This window comes from Pecten maximus, chromosome 16 (genome assembly GCF_902652985.1).
Source record: "Pecten maximus chromosome 16, xPecMax1.1, whole genome shotgun sequence".
NCBI classification, from domain to species: Eukaryota; Metazoa; Mollusca; class Bivalvia; order Pectinida; family Pectinidae; genus Pecten; species Pecten maximus.
In genome coordinates, this window is record NC_047030.1 from 19,124,178 (window position 1) to 19,138,215 (window position 14,038).

At 37.0% G+C, this 14,038-nt stretch overlaps 1 protein-coding gene across 1 annotated transcript in view; it reads left to right on the forward strand.

Annotated features, from left to right (window-relative positions):
• LOC117345094 (von Willebrand factor D and EGF domain-containing protein-like) overlaps positions 1–14,038 on the forward strand; it is a 29,900-nt gene that overhangs the window by 14,510 nt on the left and 1,352 nt on the right. Inside the window, exons 5-11 of the mRNA XM_033908044.1 lie at positions 3,936–4,228; positions 4,988–5,074; positions 6,138–6,244; positions 6,765–7,056; positions 11,039–11,124; positions 12,784–12,847; positions 13,787–13,999. Coding sequence (XP_033763935.1) covers positions 3,936–4,228; positions 4,988–5,074; positions 6,138–6,244; positions 6,765–7,056; positions 11,039–11,124; positions 12,784–12,847; positions 13,787–13,999 — 1,142 coding nt within the window. The remainder of the gene's footprint in view (positions 1–3,935; positions 4,229–4,987; positions 5,075–6,137; positions 6,245–6,764; positions 7,057–11,038; positions 11,125–12,783; positions 12,848–13,786; positions 14,000–14,038) is intronic.

Genomic DNA, 14,038 nt, shown 5'->3' on the forward strand with positions numbered 1-14,038 from the left:
GTAATTTGTAAATAGGCAAGGAAGGTGTTAATATTTTAAATCTGTAAATAGGGGGTCATATGTGACCTTTTTAGGAACAATTTTCTGGTTGTTAAAACAGGTTTGGGGAGATTGACACTGGCACTGCGCTTGCGGTCCGTGTCGCATTTGTGGGTTTGGGGAAGGTTTTCAACTTGTATAGAGGGGAAGAATGATAGGTAAGTAAATGGGTTAGCCATTTAAGCCATTGTATATGTATAGTCTAGAGGAGATCCGAGGAGAGGACCGGAAGGACAGGGACCACGAAAAGGTAGCTATGATGGTTATTTGTTCCTGAACCAGCAAAGTGAGTGGACGCTTCGGGAACTTCTCTCAGCACGTGAGTAAACACGAAGGGCTAGGTGTAGTACAGTGGGATAACACTTATTATAAAAAAGTGGTTACCGACATAATAACAAACTCGAAATTATACTCAAAATCGATAACAAGAAGGCAGAATATGAACACAAATACAGATTTGAAGTTCTTCATGGTATACCCGGTCGATAAGTTTTTTGTTATTTGAGCATCGTCAAATTTGCAAGGTCTCTTAGCTGTTAGATAGGTGTTATCAAAAACGACGATAACCAAGTCGACGTTTAACAATTTATTAAGTAGGAAAATATACCCTGCAATAGACAAATACAAATATAAAAACTGTAGATATACAGAAGTCACATAAATCATAAATATATAGATTCAAACTGGAAAAATAGCAATACCAATCCTAAAAAGAATTCCATAATATCAACCTGATAGTAATTTATTATGTTTTAAATCATAAATAAAAAATTACATACAATTACCAACAATGATATTGGAATACAATAATAAGAATAACTTACCAATGATCCCATCCCGCTTGAAGGGATTGTTATCTACCACTCTCTTAGCTGGCCTGGGATAAAACTCAATTTTTCCTTATATCCTAAACTGTCTAAAAAGCATGCCTATTTCCCGCTCTAAATGTTATCCAATAAAAACAATCGGTCAAGTTCAATCCACAGGTCAGTCTAAGTTCAAAGGTCTAATTTTATATTTGAATCAATGTATAAATCTACCAAGTAAAACTACACATAGGCAAACACTGTTCACACTGACCATTAGCCCCGTGGCATATTACCTGGCTGCTAACAAAGGTATGTTTATGATACCTTTATCAAAATACATTAAAAATCGAGCACATCAATATAACATTACAGATTAATAACACCATTTCCTAAAGCATATAATAATAATTTAAAATACAAATTTTACACTACTACACCTGTGCTGATAAGCTTTTCAATATATTCAGCCTGGGTTGAAAACAAAATATCGACCAAAAGAGGGGCACATTTTATTCTCATGGTAATGTCAATAGTCTGTTGGAAGATCGTGTCACCATAATCAATGTTGTCGATGAGAAATGCAATAATTTTCTATTTGCCCTAATCATATATCTAACAAGATATGCTCCTGTATACTAAGTAATTGACAACCATGTACAGCTGTAACATAATGCACAATGCATGTATATTATGTACACGTTTTCATGGTTAATGATATGATTTACTTGTTTTGTCTGATATATTTAACCTTCATACACCATATGTATGCTTTAGGATGCTTCATCGCCAAAAGTGTATCCACTGCTTCTCACAGAATTGCACTAAATGACACCAAAGGTATATAATATCTTGGACGCTGTTATTGTATCTTTGATTGTTTTTAATTATATGAAATGTCATTAAAATGATCGATTGTAGGACCAAACTACATAGCAAGTTATCAAGATTCAAATATTAATACATCAATGGCGATTCAAAAGATAGAGTTAGAAGCTCAACCATTTGGAGGATAGTAGTAGCATTATTGATGTAACGTTTAAAATAAAAAAGCCTACAATTGATTTCAACTTATCATAATGACTCTTTACGATTAAGCATATTTAGTTACATCCTAATTCATAGATAAAGTAAACATACATTTTTTTTTTTAAATAATTCTAATCAGAGACAAAAAGAGTCATCAAATCACGAAAGTCAGTAAAACAACAATGAAATATCAGGACACAAATAACTATACAATGGACTAATCCGAACACCCAATGCAAAAGTACATGAATGATACAGGTAGTATATTTCAAAGTATTTTGGACGATTGAAGTCTTTTCAGGAAGGTGCCAGTCTTAGAAATGAAATAAACATAACAATTTATCAAGTTTTTTCGTAGATATTTAATGCTTAATGTCAATGTTTTATATCATACATCAAACAACTTGTATGAGTGGCAATGCAAAATTGATTTAATGAAAAGAAGTAAATACAACTAATGTTACCGATAATATGTATCAAACTTGCGAAACTGATAAATATGATTGTATGAATACAATTATTTTCTCTGTAAAAATTCAACTAATTCCACTTGAAGAAATCAACTAATTACTCTTTAAAAATTCGACTAATAACTCTTTAAGAAATGAACTAATCACTCTATAAGAATTCGATTAATTACTCTTCAAGAATTCAACTGATTACACTTTAAGAATTCAACAAATTACTCTTTAAGAATACAACTAATTTCACTGTAAGAATTCTGGGGGAAAACAATCAATTTCTCTGTAAGAAGACAATCAATTTCGCTTCCAGAAAAAAACCAATTTCCCTGTAAGAATACACTCGAAAAGAAGTATATATGACGTCATAATACAGTGTCATGTCAAAATTTTTGCAAGATATCTATGGCATAGTTGTAGTACATGGGAAATGGGCCATTTAACTTGGTTATGTAAGATAATATACGATACTTTATGCATAAACTTATTTTATCTTCATTTGAAAGGTGATCCGGTGTATAATATATGTGTAATTGACGTTCTTTTAGAATTTGAAAATCATCAATTTATCGAATTATGGAGGTAATGCACGTGTCCATTAAGATAGTCGCCTCCTTGTTATCAAAACTTTTGGGCCCTTACCATCACTGACGATTCCTAAAAGAATGAAAGAGATGAATGGTGCCGTTAGATGAGTTTAGCTCTAGCGTATCGAACACCCAATTTGTTTTGAATGGTGCTTATATCTATTTTTGTCTTTCGTACAATCCTTTGATTTTATTTGTCCCAAACATTAATATCAAGGTTGACTTTTGCCGGCTGTGGAACCAGTAAGGAATAATCTAAAGTATGAGGTAGAGCACTGTTATTGATGACGTAAGTTGCTTATTTATTGTTTTAGGGTTTTGATATATACTGTAAATGTAAAGATTTAGTGTTTTTCAATAGTTCTTCACGTTGTTTTATTTATTAGATAACAATCACTGATTGACGACTTTAAGATTTTTGAAGCAAACTCTTTATGTGATTTTGTAATTTCGTGCTTACTGATTAATCATTACTTTCTAGCTTCATGATATATATAGAGGATATCTAACAGTGTCTTCAGTAATACCAAATATATTTCACGAGTGGGGCTAATATTTTGATATTTTTTACGAGTGCGCAGCACGAGTGTAAAATATCAAAATATTAGCCACACGAGTGAAATATATTTGGTATTACTGAAGACACTGTTAGATATTCTGTTTATTACATTTTTTATCAACGAAAAGCCTACCACGTATGCTAACTAGGCCTACAGCGAAAGTTTGCATACGTTTACCCCTGTCCAGATGCTGACATATATGTCGGGCTTTCTGATTGGTCAATTATTTTGGTATTTTCTAATCTATATTTGATTAGTAAAATCAGCAAAAGTTTTATAGAATGAATAATTTTTGATATTTCACTGGTAAAAATGTAATAAATCGCTTTCCCCCAATTACTGCAGACATACTAATGCTTTTGCGAATAGCTGCAAATACTACATACACTTTTAACAAATATCGCAAGCAAGACTCTAAGAAAGGTAGAAAATATGTATTACTAAATGTTGTAGATGTTGATGATGTGGTCTTTAGCGTTTCGATAACCACTGGGCTGGAGGAAAGAAGAGGACCAATAAAAGGCATACCTAACTCTGATGTCATCAACCTCGAAATAAAATTTGAACACAATATAAAATTCACTGACGACAATGTGAACCCAGAGCTGTTTTTATACGACGTTAATTGGTACATCAATATAAACCTATTGACAAACTGTTCACACTCATTGATTCCATACGCCAACCTATCCACGACTCATCTGAGTGAGACATGCTGGAGGGATACCTATAGAATGAATTTTCTGGTAAGCTATGCTAACATATTCCTGATAATTTTAGGGGCCACGGTGGCTGAGTGGTTAAGGTGTCCCGACACTTTAGGTTTGGGTCGCGAGTTCGAAATCCAAGTGGGGCAGTTGTCAGGTACTGACCGTAGGTAGGTGTTTTTTCTCCGGTTACTCCGGCTTTCCGCCACCTCCGAAACCTGGCACGTCCTTAAATGACACTGCCTGTTAAAAGGACGTTAAACAAAATAAATCAACCAAACGAATCATGATAATATTTAGTTTATCTAATAATCTTGCCCACATTATGTTTATAAATGGACATATAATGGTCACTACTTTCAATTAATATATATTAATATAGAGTTTTGAAAATTGGTACGATGATAATGAGTTGGCGGTTAGCAATCGCAAATACCTCCTTAATTACGATGATTATGACAGCGAAAACAAAAACAATGTAAGGTATTTCATTTTATTCAACTTGAGAATCGTTTCCCAGTAAATTGATGATATACTGTAGACGTGTTTTTTTTCACGGGGGTTAATTTCGCGATTTCGATATATGTAAACTATACGCGTTGGGGTAATTTTCCCAATTGACCAACCTTCGTTTTGAGCTCGAGTTTACTCAAATTAATATCTAAATGATATACTACAGGGAAATTTTCGCGACCACGTAATAAGCGTAAATTCCCCCCTCGCGTAAATTTCCACGTTTGCAGTACTTTTCACGTGAATATCAATGATTACATGAATCATACACACTTGTCTTTTCAGGTTAAATGTGAAGTTCGCCTTCGTGGATTTAACGGGAGGATACTTAGTGTATTCAGGACTAGCGATTTTTTTGAAGCTGGCTTTAAGGTATTAATATATATATCTATAAATCAACGTTTCATGTACCGTAAATTGATAGCATAACTTTAACGTTATCATCATTGCATCGGTACCACCTGCTAAGGAGGAAATATTTGTTTACGACCGAAAATGCTCGTTTACGATTGGAAAATTCTAACAAAATGTGCCAACAATTCCTCTCGTTTCTCGGCTGAGGAAGCATACCGCCAAATCCTTTAAAATATAGAGCTCTTTGCAATAAAGTCCTTCAAAATAACAAACACTTAGAAGTGCGCTGGTCGATGTCGAACATAGCTATGATTCCATGAATCAGAGATAACAATTTCCGCCACAATAGTTGAGTGTTAGTCTACTAACCAGGCATGAAATGATAATTATAACCGTTGAAGAACATTCAGTTTATACCACACATGGAATAAACTATAAACATGTTTATATAATCTATTCTATATTAAGTCGACGTTTACACCGACTGACTTTTATGTCATCTCTGTCTTATACACGAGCTAGGTGACCACAATCGAAATTGATAATGAAGACATAATATGTGTTGAAATGGTCATTTATTAATGACGAATCAATTACAGATATAAAGATATACCCCAAGTTATAAATTAGAGAAATTATGAATATAACAGCAAAGATGGGGTAAAAAATAGGCACGACATGTATATTACACAAACAATACATCCATAATTGATTTAAAGCAATAATTATCAGCGATAATTATAAAGATTATATAACCTAGAGATACCATTTTCAACATGATGAAAAGTTTGTATATTAGCAAGCATAAGGAGTCTAAGATTGTTACACTGGTAGGGTATAAGGGTGGGAAATCAAAAGCGTTGAAAACTTCCATCAGTGGAGATAAACTTTTACATTCGAATTTCTAAATGGAGGTGACGCTACTAAGGGTCAATCTCCTCAGTGATAATATTTTTCTTGTAAGTATGCGATATAAATAACTTATCATATATCTTTTCTGTGGACAGAGATATTAGCCAAAACTACACTCGGATTGTCGGATTCCAAAAGTAAATATCAGTTTTCGCCTATTGTTTTACAGACCGATCAGACCAGCTATACTGTAGCGGAGAGTTCCTCCATCGACATCAAAATAACGCTAACTGTCCCGTTAGGATGTGTTTATAACGTCTCTTTGACAATTGAAAAGTAAGTTTTTGTTTTGTGTTTGTTTGCTGATATTATTTAAAACTTTTCTGTAATGATCAATGCCAACCATTGAACATGCCAAAGACAATTAACAATTAAGTAAAATGGTATACTTGTTTTGAAAGATAATACAAATGTAAAACTGAATAAAACATTTAGCTACGAATTCAGTAATAGATGCAATGCTTTATAGTCGAATACTGAATGTCAAATGCAAAGAGTTAGTTGGAGGACAAAGTGTGTGGAAATCCTAATGGGTGTTATAAAAATCACAATGGACATAAACAAATACTAAAATGTATATGGGGGTGTTGCAAAACACATGGTATGAAATATTTTGTAGTCTAAGTTTATTGGTTAAAGGTACATAGTGTAGAATATTTTGACGGATAAATAAATATATGTATATGGTGAATCGATCTTAAATTAAAAGTAAAAACTTGTTGAATGGTTAACTGCAATAAAAAGAACTACATTCATTATTTTGGATATAAGTAAAAAAAAAAGATATCCTTTGTAGGAGGTATGGTTTTGCTGAGACACACTGCAGGACAGTGATTGCCGTACAGACACCAGGCACTGACGACTGCTCCACAGGAGGAGTAAGTAACGAAGCAGTAACATTTGGAGATACCAACTGTGGTGTGAGTATATCTCATAACGACTGGAACACGACCAAGTCTCTAACAGTGTATGGTGCGTCAGATAACACAGTGACTACGGAAAGTCGATCATCATACATACGTTTGAAGTTTCCCGGCGTTATCCCGCATCACTTGGCATGGAATAATGTTTTGAAACAAGACATACTGGTAAGTTTCATAACACTCACCGCTAGTTTACTGCACTACGCTGTACTGCACTGCATTGCACGACACGACACGACGAAACGACACGACACGACACGACACCATAGGAGATATCATTACACTACACTGCACAGTACTGCATAGCATAGCACATCGATTTAATGCACACTAAATAATTCTACACTTTACTATACTGTAAGATTAGGGACCGCGATGGCCGAGTGGTTGCGGTGTCCCGACACTTTATCACTAGCCCTCCACTTCAGGATCCCGACTTCGAAACCCACGTGGAGCAGTTGCCTAGCTGGTACTGGCCGTTGGCCGGTGTTTTTTTCTCCGGGTACTCCACCTCAAAAACCTGAACTGAAATGGCCATGGCTGTAAAGAGGACGTTAACCAAAATTAACCATAAACCAAATGCTTTATAATACCTTAAACACGACACGACACGACACGACACGACACGACACGACACCAAACCATACGACATCCCTTTACACTACACTACACTACACTGCAAAACACAATACATATCACAACGAAACGAATACGACACCTCACCATATGACCAGACATCTCACGACATAACATCATACCACACCTCACCACACGACACCATGCCAAACCTCACCACAAGACTTCATACGCTATCTTATTGGCACTGCGATTGAAATTGAAGGCATCACGTTCCATAACACGAGTAGCATTTTGGGTATCATAACGCATCGTGTACAGCAGAGCAAAAAAAAAATGCAGACGACAAATATTTACTCTGTATACAAAAATATGTGTCAGCTTACACACTATAGAGGAAGCATTCCCAGCCACATCACTGTATGTATTTTCTATCTTTCGTTTGTTTCAGGTACAATTACATTTTCGTTTGCTTCCTATTAATCGTTAATTGCAAGATGGCAGGTAGCGAAATACCAGCCTTTACTTATACTAAGTAAACACTAAAAAGGACACAACCAGATTATACTTTTTGGTAGCAGGCCTTTTTTAGACACTCATAAAAACATATATATGTATTCATCCATATGATCAGACATCGACAGTATCGATGGTGGGGGTAAGTAGAGTTAAAGTGAACCTATCCCTTGGCTATCGAGTTGTGGGTACAGAGATCGCAAGTGAAGTCAACAACTGAAGAATCGAGGATGGGAGTACAGGGAGCGAAAGTGAACGTTATCTTTTGAGTATCGGGTTGTGGTACATATATCGAAATGACCGTTACTTTCGGATTATCGAGGATGGAGGTAACCCTCAGAGTATCGAGGATGGAGGAAACCCCCGGAGTATCGAGGATGGAGGTAACCCTCAGAGTATCGAGGATGGAGGTAACCCTCGGAGTATCAAGGATGGAAGTAACAACCGAAGAATCGAGGATGGAGGTAACCTTCAGAGTATCGAGGATGGAGGTAACTCACGGAGTATCGAGGATGGAGGTAACCTTCAGAGTATCGAGGATGGAGGTAACTCACGGAGTATCGAGGATGGAGGTAACCTTCGGAGTATCGAGGATGGAGGTAACTCACGGAGTACCAAGAATGGAGATCACTCACGGAGTATCGAGGATGGAAGTAACCCTTGGAGTATCGAGGATGGAGGTAACCCACGGAGTACCAAGAATGGAGATCACTCACGGAGTATCGAAGATGGAGGTAACTCACGGAGTATCGAGGATGGAGGAAACCCTCAGAGTATCGAGGATGGAGGTAACTCACGGAGTATCGAGGATGGAGGTAACTCACGGAGTATCGAGGATGGAGGTAACTCACGGAGTATCGAGCATGGAGGTAACTAACGGAGTATCGAGGATGGAGGTAACAAACGGAGTACCAAGAATGGAGGTAACTCACGGAGTATCGAGGATGGAGGAAACCCTCAGAGTATCAAGGATGGAGGTAACCCTCGGAGTACCAAGGATCGAGGTAACTAACGGAGTACCAAAAATGGAGGTAACTGACGGAGTATCGAGGATGGAGGTAACCCTTGGGGTATCGAGGATGGAGGTAACCCACGGAGTATCGAGGATGGAGGTAACTCACGGAGTATCGAGGATGGAGGTAACCCACGGAGTATCGAGGATGGAGGTAACCCACGGAGTATCGAGGATGGAGGTAACCCTCAGAGTATCGAGGATGGAGGTAACTAACGGAGTATCGAGGATGGAGGAAACCCTCAGAGTATCGAGGATGGAGGAAACCCCCGGAGTATCGAGGATGGAGGTAACTACCGAAGTATCAAGGATGGAGATAATTAACGGAGTATCAAGGATGGAGGAAACCCTCAGAGTATCGAGGATGGAGGAAACCCTCGGAGTATCGAGGATGGAAGTAACCCCCGGAGTATCGAGGATGGAGGTAACTACCGAAGTATCAAGGATGGAGATAATTAACGGATAATCAAGGATGGAGATAACAACCGAAGTATCGAGAACGGAGATAAACCTCAGAGTATCGAGGATGGAGGTAACCTCCGGAGTATCGAGGAATGAAGTTACTCATGGAATATCGAGGATGGAGGTTACCTTCGGAGTATCGAGGATGGAGGTAACCCTCGGAGTACCAAGGATGGAGGTAACTCAGGGAGTACCAAGGATGGAGGTAACTCACGGAGTATCGAGGATGGAGGTAACTCACGGAGTATCGAGGATGGAGGTAACTCACGGAGTATCGAGGATGGAGGTAACTAACTGAGTATCGAGGATGGAGGTAACACTCAGAGTATCGAGGATGGAGGAAACCCCCGGAGTATCGAGGATGGAGGTACATAATGAAACTCATGGAGTACCAAGGATAGAAGTAACAACTGAAGTATCGAGGATGCAGATAACCCTCAGGGTATCAAGGATGGAGGTAACTTACGGAGTATCGAGGATGGAGGTAACCCTCAGAGTATTAGAGGAATGAAGTTACTCACGGAGTATCCAGGATGGAGGTAACCTTCGGAGTATCGAGGATGGATATAACCCTCGGAGTACCAAGGATGGAGGTAACTCACGGAGTATCAAGGATGGAGGTAACTCACGGAGTACAAAGGGTGGAGGTAACTAACGGAGTATCGGGGATGGAGTTAAGTCACGGAGTATCAAGGATGGAGGTAACTAACGGAGTATCGAGGATTGAGGTAACTTATGGAGTACCAAGGATGGAGGTTACTCGTGGAGTACCAAGGATGGAGGTAACTCACGGAGTATGAAGGATGGAGGTAACTAACGGGGTATTAAGGATGGAGGTAACTAACGGAGTATTAAGGATGGAGGTAACTCACGGAGTATCGAGGATGGAGGTAACTCACGGAGTATGAAGGATGGAGGTAACTAACGGAGTATCGAGGATGGAGGTAACTTATGGAGTACCAAGGATGGAGGTTACTCGTGGAGTACCAAGGTTGGAGGTAACTCACGGAGTATGAAGGATGGAGGTAACTAACGGAGTATTAAGGATGGAGGTAACTCACGGAGTATGAAGGATGGAGGTAACTCACGGAGTATGAAGGATGGAGGTAACTCACGGAGTATGAAGGATGGAGGTAACTCACGGAGTATCGAGGATGGAGGTAATTCACGGAGTATCAAGGATGGAGGTTACTCACGGAGTATCGAGGATGGAGGTAACTTATGGAGTACCAAGGGTGGAGGTTACTCGTGGAGTACCAAGGATGGAGGTAACTAACGGAGTATCAAGGATGGAGGTAACTCACGGAGTATTAAGGATGGAGGTAACTGACGGAGTATTAAAGATGGAGGTAACTCACGGAGTATTAAGGATGGAGGTATCACTCGGAGAATCGAAGATTGAGGTAACTCCATAAATCCACTGTTCTATTGTTCAAGTTGAGATCCTTTGTCATAATGCAAACACTCATTATTATTTTTTGTTTTTGTTTTGCCTATTTTCTTCGATCATATTGAAGATAATGACGCCGATTTAAAGTTTTCAATGATATAAGAAACATTTCCATGTATTTTCTTTTCCAGATCGTCGTGGATGATGCAGATATGAACGTTTTAAATAACCTATGTTACAGCAGCAACGACCCACACATGCGTACTTTCGACGGAAAGTAAGTACATACCATCTCAACAATCTGAGGGTAAACATGCACCAAGTATAAAAGTTTCATTACAAGTGACGTTGACAAACAAATATTTCAGACAAACAAAAAACAAAAAAAAAACAACAAACAAACAAAAAAACCTGTTAACATCCACCTCAAAAATATTTATCCCGCACCATAGCACCATAGATTCTTAATAAGCTCAGAGGGGAATTCTCATCTGTTGATTTTGGTGAGTAACTAAAATGACTAGAAATTTAAAGCTGGGCGTCGGTTGATCTGTATCGTCGTGGTTTGGATTAAGTCGTTACAGTCTTTGTTTATATGACATATTAAACAGTGAATAGACGTTATAGTACTGACGTCAGTGATATTAACTCAATTGAGTGAATCGGTGTCTAAGAAATAGATGTTACACACCGACGAGTGGTCGTTATATATGGTATTTCTTTCACTCGAGTGAACTATTTCAAAAGTTACAAAAACATGAGTTTTAGTGTGTGACCTGTTTCTATCACAATATAAGAGCTATTTTGAGGCTAAATTGACCTGTTTTGTATCAACTGCGTGTTCTTTTCGCAATATCAGTTGGAATGTTAGAATATGACCTTAAGTGAAATGCAATGCCACTAATCAATATTCAAAAACTGAAATTTCGGAAACGTGGAAATATTACAATTGATTACAAATCTTTACAAATGATAAGCAAGTTTATTTTTTTCAAAGCAATAAACTGATAAAAAAATGATAGATATTTGTAAAAACATAAAAAAATGCAATTGCGAAGTACTTGTGCCTTATGTTTTACGGAACCACGTCCCGGTTAAAGGTGACCGTTTCAACCAATCAAAACGCATTTATTATTATTTAACAATTGTAATGAATATTTTATGCCATGGGAATTAACGTTAATAAATGTATGTGCACTGGCCTGTCCCGGGCTAGAGCCCAGCCGAAGACTGAGTGTCCAGGAGTGACTCCCTGGAAGCCGACAAAATAGTACAGAAATATCTAGCCTTATATAGTCCTAAGTATACAGTATGATTGATTGATACATGATAACACAGACGACGTCTGTCATATAGCCTAAGACATTATTACATAACCATGTAGAACTGGTACCGTTAATATCAGATCAACTACGTCAACAGGTAAACAGAGTAAAATATGTGTTATATAAAAGTACAGACCTAGGAATATTTTTGGATATAAAATCTGTTATATATTTTTAACTAAATTTTAAAATAATTTATCATATTTCATTCGTCCCTTTGTCAAAAATGATTTCAAATTAGATATAATTTTGACATCCTTTTAGTAAATTCTAAAATAATTTATGTTTGTATTTTTAACTAAATTTTTAAATAATTTATTACATTTCATTTGGAATAATGACGTGCAATGAACACTCAAGAGTTTGTTAAATCAATGCAAATATACGACATAATTTTCAAATACACATATTCATATTTTTTCTCTCTTTGTTACGTAAATTGTGGCTTTTACGGTAATATTGATCCAGGTCTTGAACAGTGGGACGAAAATGAATTATTTCTCAGGACTCATAAATCAAGTTTATTAACCTATTAGGCTCGTGAAAAGAACTATTTAGTGTGACAACTGTGTATATATCCTAGATAAAGATAGTAATGGTATTGTTTTCAGACTTTGGGAAAATCAGCGACTTAAAGAGTTCCTGTTATATTACAACGAACCGAGACTTTATTGGGTAAATAAAAGTAAAAAAAATGATTCTCAACGAAAAAATAACAATTGATTTGTCAATGAAAGTAAGTATCGATATTTATATCACATTGGAGAAGATCCCTGTTGTATCGAACGGTAAGTCGTTAAAGACGGCTAATCGTGGGGCCCGCCCTGCAGAGTCGGACTGGTTTCTCCTTTGTTGCTAAATCAGTGAGTATTGGAGAGCCCAAGAATAAGGCCCGCTATATCCAACTGCATGCTGATCGTAGAAGGTGGATAGAAGTAAGCCCCGTGTCTTTTATTTAGCTGACATTGAGGATACCTAAATAATTCTTCTGTCTCATTGCAACAATCAGGATATTAATCATTTCCTTTCTTTCCTCACTCTGGCTGTTTGTCTTCATCTAGATCACACAGGTGCATGTAATGTACCAGTCATGTATAACATCTTTTCATAGAGCTTCATGTAACTGTGGAGTTTCATTGATATCCGTCCTCATGTGTCTCTATTGGGGACGTTAAACCCTTAAAACAAAAAGAAAGGTACGATGTTCACACTTATCACATGTACCATGTTAAAGTTTTGTAAACCAAAAAATCAAATGACATGCGATTCCAGCATAATATTTAAATTAGCCGATTGTACTTGTGTTGAAATTGCTGCTCGACGTGTTCAAGAGTGGATTAATTGCATTGGTATTCAATTACTCTTTGGAAACATGGTTTATTTAATTTTCTTCAGTCCATTTCTAATAAATGTAACGTGAAGAAAAATCTTTCAACAAAAACTATATATTACACGTATACTAGACGTGTATTTATTATTTCAGAGTTTGTCAGCTGAATTGATATAATATAATATAACATAATATAATGTTATTTAATATAATATAATATAATATAATATAATATAATATAATATAATACTTTTTACTAACAAGAAAGCTTACTCTCTATACAGGTGCATGCAATGTATCAGTCATGTTCGCGTTGGAGTAGCGCTACATGTAACTGTGGAGTGGCGATCAGGAATAACCAGGCTCTTTTTGTCGCCAACTTTTGCGATGAAAAAATTGGATGGCGTATCTCTCAAACACGATCAAACAGATACGTAGAAAAATCTTTCTGTGATGACACACACATGATCATAAACAAGAATGGGAATAGCTATACGGTAAGTATTGGTATAACAGTATCATATATTACACACCAG